This window comes from Thalassophryne amazonica, chromosome 13 (assembly GCF_902500255.1).
Source record: "Thalassophryne amazonica chromosome 13, fThaAma1.1, whole genome shotgun sequence".
Classification (NCBI taxonomy): domain Eukaryota; kingdom Metazoa; phylum Chordata; class Actinopteri; order Batrachoidiformes; family Batrachoididae; genus Thalassophryne; species Thalassophryne amazonica.
This window is the reverse complement of record NC_047115.1, coordinates 30,315,974-30,332,287: the sequence shown is the minus strand read 5'-3', so window position 1 is coordinate 30,332,287 and position 16,314 is coordinate 30,315,974. Positions and strand designations below refer to the sequence as shown.

General features: G+C 39.3%; 1 protein-coding gene across 1 annotated transcript in view; it reads right to left on the bottom strand.

The window, feature by feature from the left end:
• The window catches only part of LOC117523372 (VPS10 domain-containing receptor SorCS1-like), a 129,202-nt gene that overhangs the window by 65,008 nt on the left and 47,880 nt on the right, over window positions 1-16,314 (bottom strand). Inside the window, exons 6-9 of the mRNA XM_034184871.1 lie at window positions 13,190-13,254; window positions 12,577-12,695; window positions 12,158-12,247; window positions 7,477-7,656 (exon numbers count right to left, since the gene is read on the bottom strand). Of these exons, the coding sequence (XP_034040762.1) occupies window positions 7,477-7,656; window positions 12,158-12,247; window positions 12,577-12,695; window positions 13,190-13,254 (454 nt within the window). The remainder of the gene's footprint in view (window positions 1-7,476; window positions 7,657-12,157; window positions 12,248-12,576; window positions 12,696-13,189; window positions 13,255-16,314) is intronic.

The following is a 16,314-nucleotide window of genomic DNA, read 5'->3' as shown; positions in this document are numbered from 1 at the left end:
TCTCTCAAGGAATTGAGGGGAGAGGTACAACTGATAAAGGGGAAGTGATTAGCAGGAAATGCAGGACAGGTGTGGTGGAAGGATCTGGAATGGGCGTGGCAAACAGGAGGGAGGACTGGAGGGAAACGCCCAACACCAAACGCCCAGACAAAAGACAAGAGAAATCCCTCAAGCTAAACCCAATCATGAACATAAAAGACAGCAAAAAGTCCCACAACCCAAACCCCAAACAAAACTCCACATTCTACAGATTTCCAGTAGACCCAGAAAGATGAGCTAACAAGGTAGCATCAATGAGGTGGAATAACTAGGAATCATCTATTAAAAAAAAGGATACAGACAGCATCAGTGGAATCATTGCAGCCATATGCCATTAAAAAGCTACTTTTTAGTCAACCCCTTAATGTGTAAGTCAAAGGATAAGGTTTCATCAAAGGTCATGCCAATATTTTTGTGTTACCGTTTGTATACGTTTTTTAAAATCCACAAAATCATTCAGTCAATCAATCACACAGCTATACACATATGACCAAGACAACAACACTGGGTTTAATCTGTAAAGAGGTTTCTGCCAGAGACCATCTGAGGTAAATTCTTGCCAACTAAAGTTTATTATTACAATAAACTGCATTAAGGCATGATGCCTTGATAAGCGACTGTGAGTATGCAAAGAACCTTCTCCAACATGACTTCTGTTTGTGCAGAAGCTCTTTGATTGTGTAAACCAGCTGTTTTATGGCTGGCATGAAATGATTTAGCAGAGGGAGCAGGTCCCAAGCTGGCATGGTCTGTGAGTGTGAAGATGGATGAATTGATGCACTGCCAAACATTCACAAACACTGGATATGCCTTATGTTGGAGAAATGGACATCCATCACGCTGCCAATAGTTCTAGGACGAAAAACCTGCTGCAGGCATGCCAATGGCACGGTCTCACAAAACCGAGGCGGGTGAAAATAATCAAAAAACCACAGCAAATTTTTTGCATGGCCTCACATAGTCCTCTTAGTAAGGAACAGTCACAATCATGCTGATGATAAGGAGAAGCTGTGCAGCAGATGATCTTAAATTAAAATTAAATAAAAAAAAAAAATAAATTATTTGTAGGCAAATTAAATAAAAATCAAGAAAGAAGGAAATTACACTTAAAAAAAAAACAATAACATCAAGTTTTTTTTACAGTATGTCATATGAGAGTATAAGTTACACTGTTTTCTGTATTATCAGGTCATTAAATTTGGGTTTTTGTTCATTTCTGTAGTGTACTTTTATCATTGCGTATATTGTTTTTTTTTTTTTGTTGTTGTTGTTGTTTTTTAGTTTATTTGTTTGGCACTTTGATTTCTTAGAAAGCCCTTTATAATAAGAATAAGAATAAAAATAAAGAATGTGATTTTTCAGCATGTAACTTGCCCTGGAGGATAAGTCGCAAGATTGTAAACCTTTATTACACTTATAAAACACAACAAAAGCATATATATTATGAAAGCACAGGTTGTCCTGAAAAGAAGAGACATAAAACTTGATTGTGGGATGCATGGAGAGCTGTTAACAGCAATAATAAAACATTTATGCCAGGCGAGTGAACTGTCCAAAAAATGCCCTCGGACCCCAGAGGGTTAAATCATTCTAAAGTCAGTTTTAAGCAGAAATGAGGCAACACTCTGTGATGCTTTGAAATGACCGGCGTGCAGTGAACGCATCAGCTAGCAGCTCGCCTGGCTGACGCGCTCTGCTTGCTTCCTCCGTCTTTTATGATAAAATAATGCTGAATTTATGTGGAAATAATTGCTGTACAAAAGCTTCAGATATCTGTCGCTGAGATAGATGATGAGTGGAGTGCAGTTGTAAGCAGAAATGAGGCGATAATCGGTGAACTGCGGCTAATGACGCATGCGCAGTGAAGGCAGGGCGGACCGATTTTTAGAGGGGACCATTCGGTCGGCAACGCCGGAATAAGTATGTTGCTGCTAATGTGTGAATGTGTGTGTGCGTGTGTGTGAGACTTGTATGTATGTATGTTGTTTTACAAGTACTACCGAAGCTATTTCTTTATTATAGTTACTTATGTACACTGTCCATACTAGGAGGAATGATATTCAATTTGTGACAGTACAAAAGTGTAGGTAAAAATGACAATAAGCTTATCTTAGATCTTGAGTCTGTTCCACCACCAGTTTGATCTCTTTGCATTGTGTTGTTCCCCAGCTAGTTTTTCCGCTGTTTTTTTTTTTTTTCCTCTATAATGGGTAAGTGTGCTGTGTTGTTAATGTTCATGACAACAGGGCAGGAGTAACCACTTAAGGGAAACAGAAAACCCAGGATTTGAATTTGAGACACTCAGATGAAGCAGGACCCAAACTCAGCATCCAACATCTGGTCCATTACAGCGAGGACAGTGATGACATCTGAGCTGTGTTCACTTCAGAGACATACAGCTGACAAGTAAAGTTTTTTAATTTATACATCAGTGTCAGACTTATTTTATTTTTTTACCGTTTGTTTTTTGCCTATCCCCAATAAGTAATATCACTTTTAGGTGTTTTTGGATACACACTCTGTAGACATTTACATTGGAAAAAAGTACAATTTGTGCATTAGTAGAGTTTACATGTAGACTTGCTGAATCTCAATTCTACCTCTCTGCCCTTCCCCTTACCCCTTCCCCTCTGTTTTGCGCGGGCATGAGAGACGGAGGGGTGTCTCAATTCTTTTTTTGGAGTGAGGCGGAGGGGGAGGCGGAGGGCTTCAAACCCCTCCGTTTGGAGTGAATCTGGATACACACTCCGTTTAGAGGGGTAGGAGGAGCTTACTGCTGTCTCCGAAAAAAACAAACATGTTGCCGAAAGAGCTGCACAAATGATGCGGCTTTCATTACAAATTACGATGTTTAGAAAGTTATAACTTGCGTATAACGTGTGTACATATGAGGTCTGTCCATAAAGTATAGGTCCTTTTTTTTTTTCAAAAACTATATGGATTTCATTCATATGTTTTTACGTCAGACATGCTTGAACCCTCGTGCGCATGTGTGAGTTTTTCCACGCCTGTCGGTGACGTCATTCGCCTGTGAGCACTCCTTGTGGGAGGAGTCGTCCAGCCCCTCGTCGGAATTCCTTTGTCTGAGAAGTTGCTGAGAGACTGGCGCTTTGTTTGATCAAAATTTTTTCTAAACCTGTGAGACACATCGAAGTGGACACGGTTCGAAAAATTAAGCTGGTTTTCAGTGAAAATTTTAATGGCTGATGAGAGATTTTGAGGTGATACTGTCGCTTTAAGGACTTCCCACGGTGCGAGACGTCGTACAGCGCTCTCAGGCGGCGTCATCAGCCTGTTTCAAGCTGAAAACCTCCACATTGCAGGCTCTATTGATCCAGGACGTCGTGAGAGAACAGAGAAGTTTCAGAAGTCGTCGGTTTCAGCATTTTATCCGGATATTCCACTGTTAAAGGAGATTTTTTTAATGAAAGACGTGCGGACGGGTCCGCGCGTTGGCTCGCAGCCGCCGCGACGCTCCGCCACAGGAAAAACACCTCTGTTGGAAGCCTTAAGGACAAGTTGGAACATGTCCAGCTGTTAAACAATTTCTCATATACTCACTCCACTGAAAGTCATCAAAAGCCGCCTGGATTTTACAAATGGTTATCAACACGGAGGTGTTTTTCCTGTGCCGCCGCTCTGCGCCGGCTGCGTCCCGACGCGTGGGCCCGTCCGCACGTCTTTCATTAAAAAAATCTCCTTTAACAGTGGAATATCCGGATAAAATGCTGAAACCGACATCTTCTGAAACTTCTCTGTTCTCTCACGACGTCCTGGATCAATAGAGCCTGAAATGTGGAGGTTTTCAGCTTGAAACAGGCTGACAACGCCGCCTGAGAGTGCAGCGCGACGTCTCGCACCGTGGGAAGTCCTTAAAGCGACAGTGTCACCTCAAAATCTCTCATCAGCCGTTAAAATTTTCACTGAAAACCAGCTTAATTTTTCGAACCATGTCCACTTCGATGTGTCTCACAGGTTTAGAAAAAATTTTGATCAAACAAAGCGCCAGTCTCTCAGCAACTTCTCAGACAAAGGAATTCCGACGAGGGGCTGGACGACTCCTCCCACAAGGAGTGCTCACAGGCGAATGACGTCACCGACAGGCGTGGAAAAACTCACGCATGCGCACGAGGGTTCATGCATGTCTGACGTAAAAACATGAATGAAATCCATATAGTTTTTGAAAAAAATAAAAAGGACCTATACTTTATGGACAGCCCTCGTATAATGCATATACACACGAACGCTACAATAAAACACTTATATCTCACAATGGAGAAAATCATGATAAAGTGTAAGCACGTTAATTTGTATTTTCATAAATCTTTGGATAAAATCGATCCCTGCTGTTGGATTTCAAGGTCTGTCACATGTGTGTATTTTGTAAACAAACAGGAAGCCCTGAGCACACTCATCTCCTAATAAGCTTTCAGACAGAAAATGAGAAGTTTCATCAATGGGAATAAGTTGGAAATATACACACACACATGTATATGTGTAACACATAACCTGACGTCCTAATAGACATATTATTTGTCAAGAAATTTTTAAAGGAAATAGGGCTGGATGCAAAAAATGGGAGAATTTGAAAAAGAAATATAAGGTTAACAGAACAAGATGCAGCCCAGAACATTAGAATATCATGAAAAAGTTGATTTATTTCAGTAATTCCAATCAAAAAGTGAAACTTGTATAATGTATACATTCATTCCACACAGACTGATATATTTTGTGTTTATTTTAAATAAATAAACTGTTTTCCTGTTTTATCATTAGTATTTTATATGATTGTGTGTCTTTTTTATTCTTTTTATTATTTTACTTCTTTTACTTATTTATGTTTTAATTTTTTTTATTGTGTTTTAATTTTATTTTATTTTATTCTGCTTTTAAATGAAGCACCTTGAGGCAATTAGTCGTGATTTGGCGCTATATAAATTAATAAATTATTATAAATTATTTTAATTACTAATTAATTAATTACTAATCAATCAATTAATGATTAATCAAACAATATTAATTACTATTATTGATTAATTAGTATTAGTATTATTAACATTAATCAATTACTAATTAATTATTAATATTATTATTAGAAATTACAAATTAATTAAATTAATTAACATGACATGATTGCGATGCATCGAAGAAATCTGCAACTTCTTCTATTTCTTTGCATTTACGCAGAAAGGCGAGAAAATAAAAAGAGCAAACAGGCTACTGCAACAAGTTGCATTTCGGTTGCCATGTTAACAAACAGTGAAGACGGCAGTTTGACACGGGCAGTTCTTTTCTCCTAAGGCGGAGGGGTATCATATTCATAGGGCTAGAGGCATATCCCTTCACCTTACCCCTTGTTTTAAAGGGGTAGGTGTAGGGGTAGGGGTAGGGCCAAGGGGAAGGGGTACAAAAAGAGAATTGAGATTGGGGGTAAATCAGTATGTCTCAAAGAGTGGTCTGCGGACCACTTCTGGACTGTGAGTGACCCACAGTGATCTGTGAGTATGTTGGTAAAATATCACATATTAAATTAATATATTTCAACTTGAAACTGTTGCTCAAACTGTTTTAAAATGATTCCATGGTGTACTAGATAGTAGTATACATGTGACTGAGTAAACAAAGCTGTTTGTAAAGTTATAGACAGACAGACAGATAGACAGACAGACAGACATACAGACAGACTGATCACATCTGTAAATCATTCACAGCATTTCACTTTTTCCACATTTTGTTATGTTACAGCCTTAATCCAAAATGGAGTAAATTCATTTATTCACTCAGAATTCTACACACAGCACCCCATAATGACAACCTGAAAAATGTTTTTTTATTTATTTATTTATTTATTTTTCATATTTATTTAAAAAAAAAAAAAACTAAGAAACCACATGTCCGTAAGTATTCACACCCTTTACTCAATGCTTGATGCACCTTTGGCAGCAATTACAGCCTCAAATCTTGACAGTTTAGATAATCCTACCAAATGTGCATCAACAAAGTATTGAGCAAAGGGTGTGAATACTTATGTGATGTACACATACATGTGATTTCTTAGTTTTTGATTTTTAATAAATTAGGGAAATTAAAAAAAAAGTTTTTGACATCATTATGGGGTGTTGTGGGTAGAATTTTGTGGGGGAAAAAGGAAAGTGCTGTGAATACTTTTGGGATGCACTATAGATAGATACGGTAGTCTGAAGTACCTCTCGTGGTTTGTGAGCATGTTAGTAAAATATTACATTTTAAATGAATATATTCTAACTGAAAAGTGTTTCCCAGACTTTTCAAAAAACAACTCCAAATAACTCAACTATGTAAATTATTGCTGTTTTTGGATATTTGGAGAGTTAGGTGATCTAAGATTTTTTGTTTACTTCTTAAGTGGTCGATGGTCTGGAAAAGTTTGACAAACACTGAACTAGTCCATAAGTGCTTGGAGACCACGGTGACACCACACCCATACGTCAAAGTGTCAGACATGTATAGAAAACCTTATGTAGGCTTTTAAACAGTAAAGTTCACTAACAATAAAATATCTGAACTTCTGAACTATTTATCAAAATGGGACTGAAAATACAACCTTTTCCTCTGACCTCTCAGCCTAACCAAAATCAGACATCTTCCCGTCCATATCTTACTAACAAACATACATACATCCAGCCATCTTCTATACCCACTTACTCCAATTAAGGGTCACAGAAAGGCCACAGGTGGGACCTTCTTGCTGTGAGGCAACAGTGTGAATCACTAAGCCACCGTACTGCCCTAACAAACATACAAACATACAATGGCCAAAGAGATCACAACATCACACTCCTCTAGCAGCTTCACAAATAATCACTTTTTCTAATTTTTACTTACACTTTCGGAAAGGAGATATACACAAACTGTACTTACGGCTCCCCCTGTGTCTGCTGGGATTTGTCTACATGAGCACAATATGTGGGTATAGACACACACTCTAAAAAATGAACCGCTGTCTCAACGAGAAAAAGTGATGTAACAATTTATTTCAACTTAACTAGAGAAGTCTTGTGGCATTAATTCAGTTGAAAGTTGAAATAACTTAAAAAAAAAATCTATGCAAATTGTTACATCGATTTTTCTCATTGAGACAGCAGTTCTTTTTTTTAGAGTGCTGGAGGGACAGCAGGCTAAAACATCAAATGTAAACTAAAGCATAATCCAAGCATGAGCACGAGCGGCAATGCACAAAATACATGGGCATGGGTGTAAAAATGCAAAAATACCATTGAAGATTGAGAGAGAGAGAATAATATACATATATTTGCCTAATACATTACAGAAATTGCATTTGTGAGAGCAAATTGCATCAGAAAGAATATAATATACATTCTTCATTCCTAAAAAGTGCATAGTTACTCCAGTAGCAAGAAGTCATAGAAAATAAATGACAGCAGCGTTGCTTCCTACCTCGTACAAGTCTATCATGATGTTCCCCTCAGGTCCTCCGCTGCTGACAACATTATCCAGCATCAGGGTGAAGAACAAGCCTCGGGACTCAGACATGTACAGGTTATAGGAATCATTCTGGTGCCAGTCCTGGATAGCTGTCACAACCTGGTTATCATCCGTGCTGATAATCTGCAAGTCCTGAAAAGAAGAAACTTGGAAGGTTTTGATTTGTCACTTCTTGACGTTATCTAGGACATTTTGTAGTGTGTGCTGATAATGAAGACAGGCCCAGTTTTATTTTGCAGAATCCATAGTGCGGGAGAGCCAGAACATTTTTGACGGCGCACGTGGCTGGAAGGACGGACAAATGAGCGTTAGGACGTGAAGAAATGTGATGTCACTTCATCATACTTCAGCAAATCGTGATGTGCAAATGCAAAAACAGCCTCTTCTGTTCAACAAAAGTAGGAAAAAAAAAAGATTAAAACAGTTTTGGACTTTTGGTGAAGCAGTGACTGTTATTCAAACTGCATTTGTCTTATACACCAGCACAAACAAAATTATTTTAGGTCGTAATTTAGAATTTTTGCAAAAATTGTAGAAGATCTATATTTGGGGAGAAAGTATTTTAATGAATTCATTTCCTTCTGAGTCTAACTAACTTAGAGAAAAGTCACAATAACAGAAAATTGGCAGCAAATTAGAGTAAAAACTAATTAATTTCATACTTAATTTAGTACTATTTTGAATGACAAGTGGATTTGCTTGAAGAGGCAAAACTTTGACTTGAGAAACACATGTCCAATCGCAAGCTGTCGTGCTAGAATCCCTAATTGCAATTTATGGTCCTGTGTGGACTTGGCATCGTTTATTCAAAAACAACCCTTCCATCATGTTTAATCCATAATGGGCCCAAAGTGTTTGACTTAAAGAGTTCTGACCTTGAATTTGACCTTTCAAAATTATCCAAGGTCAAATGCTTATATGAATTACTTCATGTTGGTGTTTAATAGTAACCATAGGTGTACCTTTAGCCAAATGCTTGCGATAACCACTCTAAATTAGTTTGACCTTCCGAGGTCACCCAGGTCAAAAGTCATATGACGAATAACAAGGTGATGTATGACTTCATATGAGCATTTCATAGGAATCATAGGTAAAACTTTATTACTTTAGTCACTTTATTAGATACACCTTGCTCGTACTGGTGTCACAGACTGAATGGTCTGCCCTACAAAACTGGTCCCCCTGCCTTCACTGCGCATGCGTCATTTCTGAGAGTCAGGAGTGATTCACCAATTATCGCCTCATTTCTGCTTAAAACTGCACTCCAGTCATCATCTATCTCAGCGAGAGATATCTAAAGCTTTTGTACAACAATCATTTCCACATAAAATCAGCATTATTTCATAATAAAAGACGGGAGACCGATCCGAGCGCGACACCAGCACACCAGAGACTGACTCTCTGAGTCTGACTCTCTACACCCAAATTGATCAAAGGGAACAATGTGATTATTAACCATTAGATGACAAATTAAACCTCTTAAATCATTCTAAAGTCAGTTTTAAGCAGAAATGAGGTGACAGATAGTGAATCGTTGCTGACGCTCCAAAGTGATGCATGTGCAGTGAAGGCAGGAAGACCGATTTTGTAGGGGAGGGGGGAACCGTTCAGTCTGCAACATCGGGTTGGACCCCTTTTGCCTTCAGAACTGCTTTTATTCCTCATGGCATAGATTCAACAAGGTGTTGGAAACAGTCCTCAGAGATTTTGGTCCATATTGACATGATTGCATTGTGCAGTCGCCCATTCAACCAGTCTGCCTGGTGACCTCTGACCAGTGATATCCACAAGGCATTTTCATCCATACAACTGCTGCTCACTGGATAGATAGCTTCTTTTCTTCAGGCAATTCTCTGTAAACCCTAAAGATGGTTGTGTGTAAAAATCCCCGTAGATCAGCAGTTTCTGAAATATTAAACCAGCCCATCTGGCACCAACATCCATGCTACAGTCAAAGTCACTTAAATCACTTTTCTTCCTCATTCTGATGCTCAGTTTGAACTTCAGTGAGTCGTCTTCACCACGTCTAGATGCCGAAATGCATTGAGTTGCTAGCATGTGATTGGCTGATGAGGTATTTGTGTTAAAAAGCAATTGAACAGGTGTACCTAATAAAATGGCCGGTGTGTATACAGACCCCCCCACACACACACACATATATAAGTGGGGTACAAAAAAGTATTTAGTTAGTCCCTGATTGTGCAAGTTTTCCTACTTAGAAAGATGAGAGAGGTCTGTAATTTTCATCATAGACACTTCAGCTATGAGAGACAAAATGAGAAAAAAATTCCAGGAAATCACATTGTAGGATTTTTAACGAATTTATTTGTAAATTATGGTGGAAAATAAGTATTTGGTCACCCACAAACATGCAAGATTTCTGGCTCTCACAGACCTGTAACTTCTTATTTGAGAAGCTCTTCTGTCCTCCTGTCTTACCTGTATTAATGGCATCTGTTGGAACTCATCTGTATAAAAGACACCTATCCGCAGCCTTAAACAGTCAGACTCCAAACTCAACCATGGCCAAGACCAAAGAGCTGTTGAAGGACACCAGGAAGAACATTGTAGACATGCACCAGGCTGGGAAGAGTGAATCTACAATGGTCAAGCAGGTTGGTGTGAATAAATCAACTGTGGGAGCAATTGTAAGAAAATGGAAGACATTGATAATCTCCCTTGATCTGGAGCTCCACGCAAGATGTCATCCCGTGGGGTCAAAATGATCATGAGAATGGTGAGCAAAAATCCCAGAACTACACGGAGGGACCTGATGAATGACCTGCAGAGAGCTGGGACCAAAGTAACAAAGGCTACACACTACGCAGAGAGGGACTCAAACCCTGCAGTGCCAGGTGTGTCCCCCAGCTTAAGCCAGTACATGTCCAGGCCTGTCTGAAGTTTGCCAGAGAGCATATTGGTGGACCCTCGGGCTGTTGGAGACCGTAGTGTGGTCACCATACATGGACGTAACATTGAACAGGTGGATTCATATAAATAGCTGGGGGTTTATATCGATAATAACTTAAGCTGGCACATGCAAGTGTCAAGTGTTTGTGCCCGAATCCACCAGCGTTTGCACTTTCTTCATCGACTCCGACTGTTTGGTGTATGTAGGAATATTATGCTGATTTTCTACAGAGCAACGATTGAGTCCGTGTTACGGTATGGTATTACTAGCTGGTTTTGTAATTTAACGGTTAAATCAAAAACTCAAATATTAAATCTGATTAAGATAGCTGGCAAAATCATGGGTATGGTGGTACCTGTAACTCCCCAAGAGTTGTCTGAACAGGCAGTTCTCAGATGTGCTGACAATATTTTAACAGATGAGTCTCATGTTCTGCACTCTGAATATACTTTACTTAACTCAGGAAGGAGGTACAGGGTTCCTCTTTGTAAATATAATCAATATAAATATTAATTTATTCCATTATCAGTGAAGCTCATAAATCAGCAGATAGTTCAGGGAAGATAGCTTAAGGGTATGTATTGCGGAATTTGCACAAAGATGTTAATAATTTTGTGTATTTATATTTTATCATTTGACTTACTGTGTTGCTTTTAATGTATGGGTGCTATGTACTGGATGTGTTGTTGTGTAGCAGACTCTGACCAAGGCAAATTTCTCCTTAGGGAGACAAATAAAGACACTTTGACTTTGACTTTGACTTTGGCATATGGATGATCCAGAAGAGGATTGGGACAATATCATGTGGTCAGATGAAACCAAAATAGAACTTTTTAGTAAAAACTCAACTAGTCATGTTTGGAGGAAGACAAATGCTGAGTTGCATCCCAAGAACACCGTAGCTACTGTGAAGCATGGGGTGGAAACATCATGCTTTGGGGCTATTTTTCTGCAAAGTGGACAGGAAAACTGATCCGTGTTAAGGGAAGAATGAACGTGGCCATGTATCATGAGATTTTAAGCCAAAACCTCCTTCCATCAGTGAGAGCATTGAAGATGCAACGTGGCTGGGTCTTCCAGCATGACAATGATCCCAAACTCACCGCTCGGGCAACAAAGGAGTGGCTCCGTAAGAAGCATTTCAATGTCCTGGAGTGGCCTAGCCAGTCTCCAGACCTCAACCCCATAGAAAATATTGAAAGTCCATGTTGCCCAGCGACAGCCCCAAAACATCACTGCTCTAGAAGAGATCTGCATGGAGGAATGGGCCAAAATACCAGCTACAGTGTGTGCAAATCTGGTGAAGACCTACAGGAAATGTTTGACCTCTGTCATTGCCAACAAAGATTATGTTACAAAGTACTGAGTTGAACTTTTGTTATTGACCAAATACTTATTTTCCACCATAATTTACAAATAAATTATTAAAAAAATCCTACAATGCGATTTCCTTGTTTGTTTTTTTTCTTCTCATTTTGTCTCTCACAGTTGGAGTGTACCTATGATGAAAATTACAGACCTCTGTCATCTTTCTAAGTAGGAGAACTTGCACAATCAGTGACTGACTAAATACTTTTTACCCCACTGTATATGATTTTGTTCAGACATAGTCCCACAGGCACAAAAACGACATACATGCATGTGCAACAGCTACACATGGGTCTAAAAGAGATATTTAACAGTGAAGTTAAAGTTGCATTTACGTGCATTCAATAGTCTTACCTTTGGCAGGGTGTACTTGGGAAGCTTCATTGAGTAGAAAGTGTTTCTTTTATAGGACACATAATGGACAGATTTGCCACCTATTGGCACCTGGAAAACCAATATGGCGTGAGCTGCAATTCATCACAGTTTAAACACTTATAAAACGGAATGCCGACACATACAGTGTATCGCTACCAGCATGCATCAAACAGTTTAATTCACAATAAAACCACCAAGTTTGTTACTAATTAGAATGCTGTACAATGTTGTAGCAACACACATCCCTGGGATTTCAATTTCATGCCATCCTTTTCGAAGATAATGGCCCCTTTTAGTTAATGAAAAACATGACTGTACATTAAGTTTGGGCATGCAGTGCTTATTATACAGCTTTTAATTGTCTTTTAATGAAGCCGAACCTTGCAATAAAAACCCACCTGGATGAAAACGTATTCATCCTGAACCACCAGTGAATTAGGGGTGATAAATCCAGGGAAAGGCTTGCCCTTGTTTCCATCTGAGCAATTCTGCAGTTTACAAGTTATGTATTGTGACCCTGCGGGTGAGCAAGAAACAAGGGCTAAAAATACAACCTTCTGGGGTCCACAATCAAGGATTAGCATTATTTCTGCTGACGGTCATAACGGAGCTATGAAAGCAAAATTATGGAGGCCAGTTCTTATTCTTGCTAAAAGATCAAGTAGAGAGAGAGCTGTCCCTGTGCGTTAGCATCAGCCAAATGAGACGGCCTCCCCAGGGAGCGGACATTAACACAGGGGAGGCCTGACGGAAGAGCGAGCCAAGAAAAGAGCCGAGTCACCGCCTGGCCTTTGAAAAATGAATTAGCTTAATCATATGAAATGCATCCATACTGCCAGTTCACTTCAGTTAGCTTCGGTAAGTGCAACAAAAAGGTTACAATCAAACTTCATCTTTCTGGAAAACCTGTCATCTTATCCCCATGTTCACGTCCAGATATGCTGTGTTTTTAGTGTTTTTGCAACACATTCACAATTCTTCGTAAAGTCCGTAATTTTACAGATTACTCACGTCCATCAGAGACGCTGATCTCCAAGTGGATCATTTCCTGGTCCTTATCTAAACCCAGTCTGGACCTGAAACATCAAGACAAGTATCTTTGAGATAAAAGACGCTGCAAAAATCTGAGACAGCACATGTTCATTTCATGTTTGACACCAGTTCATGCACATTAATCCGTGAGACCAGAATATATGGTTCTGAGTGGTCTTGACATTTCATGAAATATCCAAAGTTGGACCACTTTATCCTCAATGAATACACAACTCTTCCAACATTTTTAATACATGTTGACCCTAAACTATTTGAGCTAAACAGTTATGACTAACACCAGGCTTGCATACAGTTGCGTTGTGATGCGTAGATTTGGCGCAGTCCCTGTGTAGGCTGGTGTACGATGGCGTATGGTTGCGTTACTAGTCATACTTACAGTTGACTATGGTTGCTTACTGTATGCTTACTGCCATGTATGTAGCCTTGGCCGCTATTTTTCTGCCTCTCACAGTTCACTCCTGCCTACTTTTTGGGGTTTAAATTGCCATTAAAAAGACCTTTCAAGACTAAACAAAATAAATATCTCATGTGACTATATGTAACCTTTGAGGTGGCTCGGGCATCTTTTCCGGATGCCCCCTGGACACCTCGCTGGGGCACGTTCCATTGGGAGGAGGCCCCAGGGAAGACCCAGGACACGCTGGAGGGACTACATCTCTCGGCTGGCTTGGGAATGCCTTGGGGTTCCCCCAGAGGAGCTGTGGGAGGTGTGTGTGGATCGGGAGGTCTGGGTGGCTTTGCTTGAGCTGCTGCCCCCGCGACCCGACTCCGGATAACGCGGAAGAAAATGGATGGATGGATGGATCAACAATAATACGGATTTACAGAAAAGCTGTAATTCATCAGGATTTTGTTGATTAATTCATTATTCATTGACTTATTTTTGTCTGTTTGTTCAGTCATGCATCAAGTCAAGCTCACAAGGTTTGTTATTTCCTTTAATAAAATAGACAAAATCCTTTGCAACATTTTTGTCATTGCTATTTTTTTATTTTAAATTTGATGTTTTACTGACACACAAATGAAGAGCAAACACCAACAAATTAATATAGAACAACTGTGCTTAACTGTGCCCAGTGCTGAATATTAAATGTGTTTCAATGTGAATTAAAAGTATACGTGTATGTGTATATTTTTTTATAAACTATTTCGTATATAGGACATTTGGTTTTTGTACTCTGATAAAGCTTCAGTGCACCAAAAAAGTAAAAAAAAAAAAAAAAAATCAAGAATTTTGTCATGTTATCATCTTTGATGAATAAATTCATGCTGGGCTAATAATTAAAACAAAAAAAACATTTTCCCACTAAATCAGTTTTAGTTCACAAACGTTCAGGGTGTCAGTTCAGGGTTGGGGGACCCTGAGTGCCCAGAAGGAACCTATCCCACGGGCTATGTTCTCGATGCCTGGAAGAATTGGCTCGTATTGTGCTTGATGCCACTCTCCGTGGAAGACTTTGAGGATTTATTCGTATTTGTCGTTGTGGTAGGAGGGCTTCTGCTACTAGGATTAAGCACTGCCCTGATGTACCGGAAAACTGGCAAGACAACTGCCACCAAAACCACAATCCCACATCTGTCCATCATGATTACCAAGGTTGGCAAGGCTGTACAATCTCAGACTGCATTAACTTTTTGAACTTAAACGCAAGATGGAAACCATCTCCCCCAAGCTCGGCTGCGCAGCATGGCTGCTGCAAGCACCCACACTCACATTGCCTCAATTTGGATGGCGGACTGTTTCAAAGTTTAGCGTACATTAACAATCAAATGTATATGTGTGGTTGTTTTAATTCTGATGTGTGCCATTATTACAGTCAACTAGTAATAATTGTAGATTAATTGCTGTTTGTCTGAGGTAATTGGGTGTGAAGATAATGCTGTTGCACTTGTTGAAATGACAATAAATCATCATTCAAAACCATTTTTATGCTTTTGTAACAACAATTAACTGATTAAAATAAAATTACAATTTCGATTTCAACTTCATTGAGCAGAAACAAAGGAAATAAAGGGCATGGCTGCACTTTTAGTTCTTTTTTGCACAATAACAGAAAGACCTTCCCCAGAAACGTGCTTGTTTGCCAGTTAACCTGGTCTGCCCTTTTGGGAAAAGGTGTATTTAGCCATTACATTCACTTTAAATCCAGATTTGTCATGATGGCTGGGAAGTGCATAGCGACAGGAGTGACCACTTGTTGAATTAATAGCAGCTCTTATGACAGAAGATAGGTTTCTTCTCATTTTCTATACTGTGTCTGAACTATAATATAAAAAGCTCCCCCGTGCTTCCCTCAGCACTCTGTAATTGCTTCACAACTCCATCTTTTTAATGGACTTTCTGTCAAATGCTTCATCCAGTTCGATCAGTGTACAGGAGCTCCTGCTCCTAAATATTCCCCGTTTATGTTACACTGGTACAGTGTGTTCCTATAACTAACACTTACCACCTGTCTCTGACATCTGTCCATCTGCAGGAGACAGTGTAGGGTCCAGTTTGTTTTTTATTTTTGTTTTTTTGTTGTTGTTGTTGTTTTGTTTTGTTTTTTGCGGGGGGGGGGGGGGGTATTCACTTTTTAAATTAAATTTTAATTTATGTCAGGGTTTGAATCTTTGTCTGGTTTTCTGTTTTATTTTCTTTGGTTAGTTTGTTATTTTTCTATTTTGCTGTGTTTTTGTTTTTCTGTGTGTTCTATCTCTTGCTGGGTTTTTCTGCTTGGGTCTGTCTGTCACTATCTCTCTTGTCTGGTTCTTGGTGGTGAGTGTTTCCATAGACATTATATACGTCGACAACTCATAACTTGCTGCAACGTAATCCAGTGTCGCCACCATATTGGATGGGTCTCTTCACAATAGGCTCACGCCAGAGTCAACTGGAGTCAATGGAGAGTGAGCAAATATGCCGGTATTTTGTGTTGCTTACAGTTGCAATAACACATTATAGAAACCAGATCGTGTGGGATTACCTTTCATAAATAAGATTGAACAATAATTTTGGTTATTTTACCATTTGTAATAATATGTCATGGTAACAAACGATACATACATGTATTGTTATTACAGCAGGAACTGGTATTCTGTCT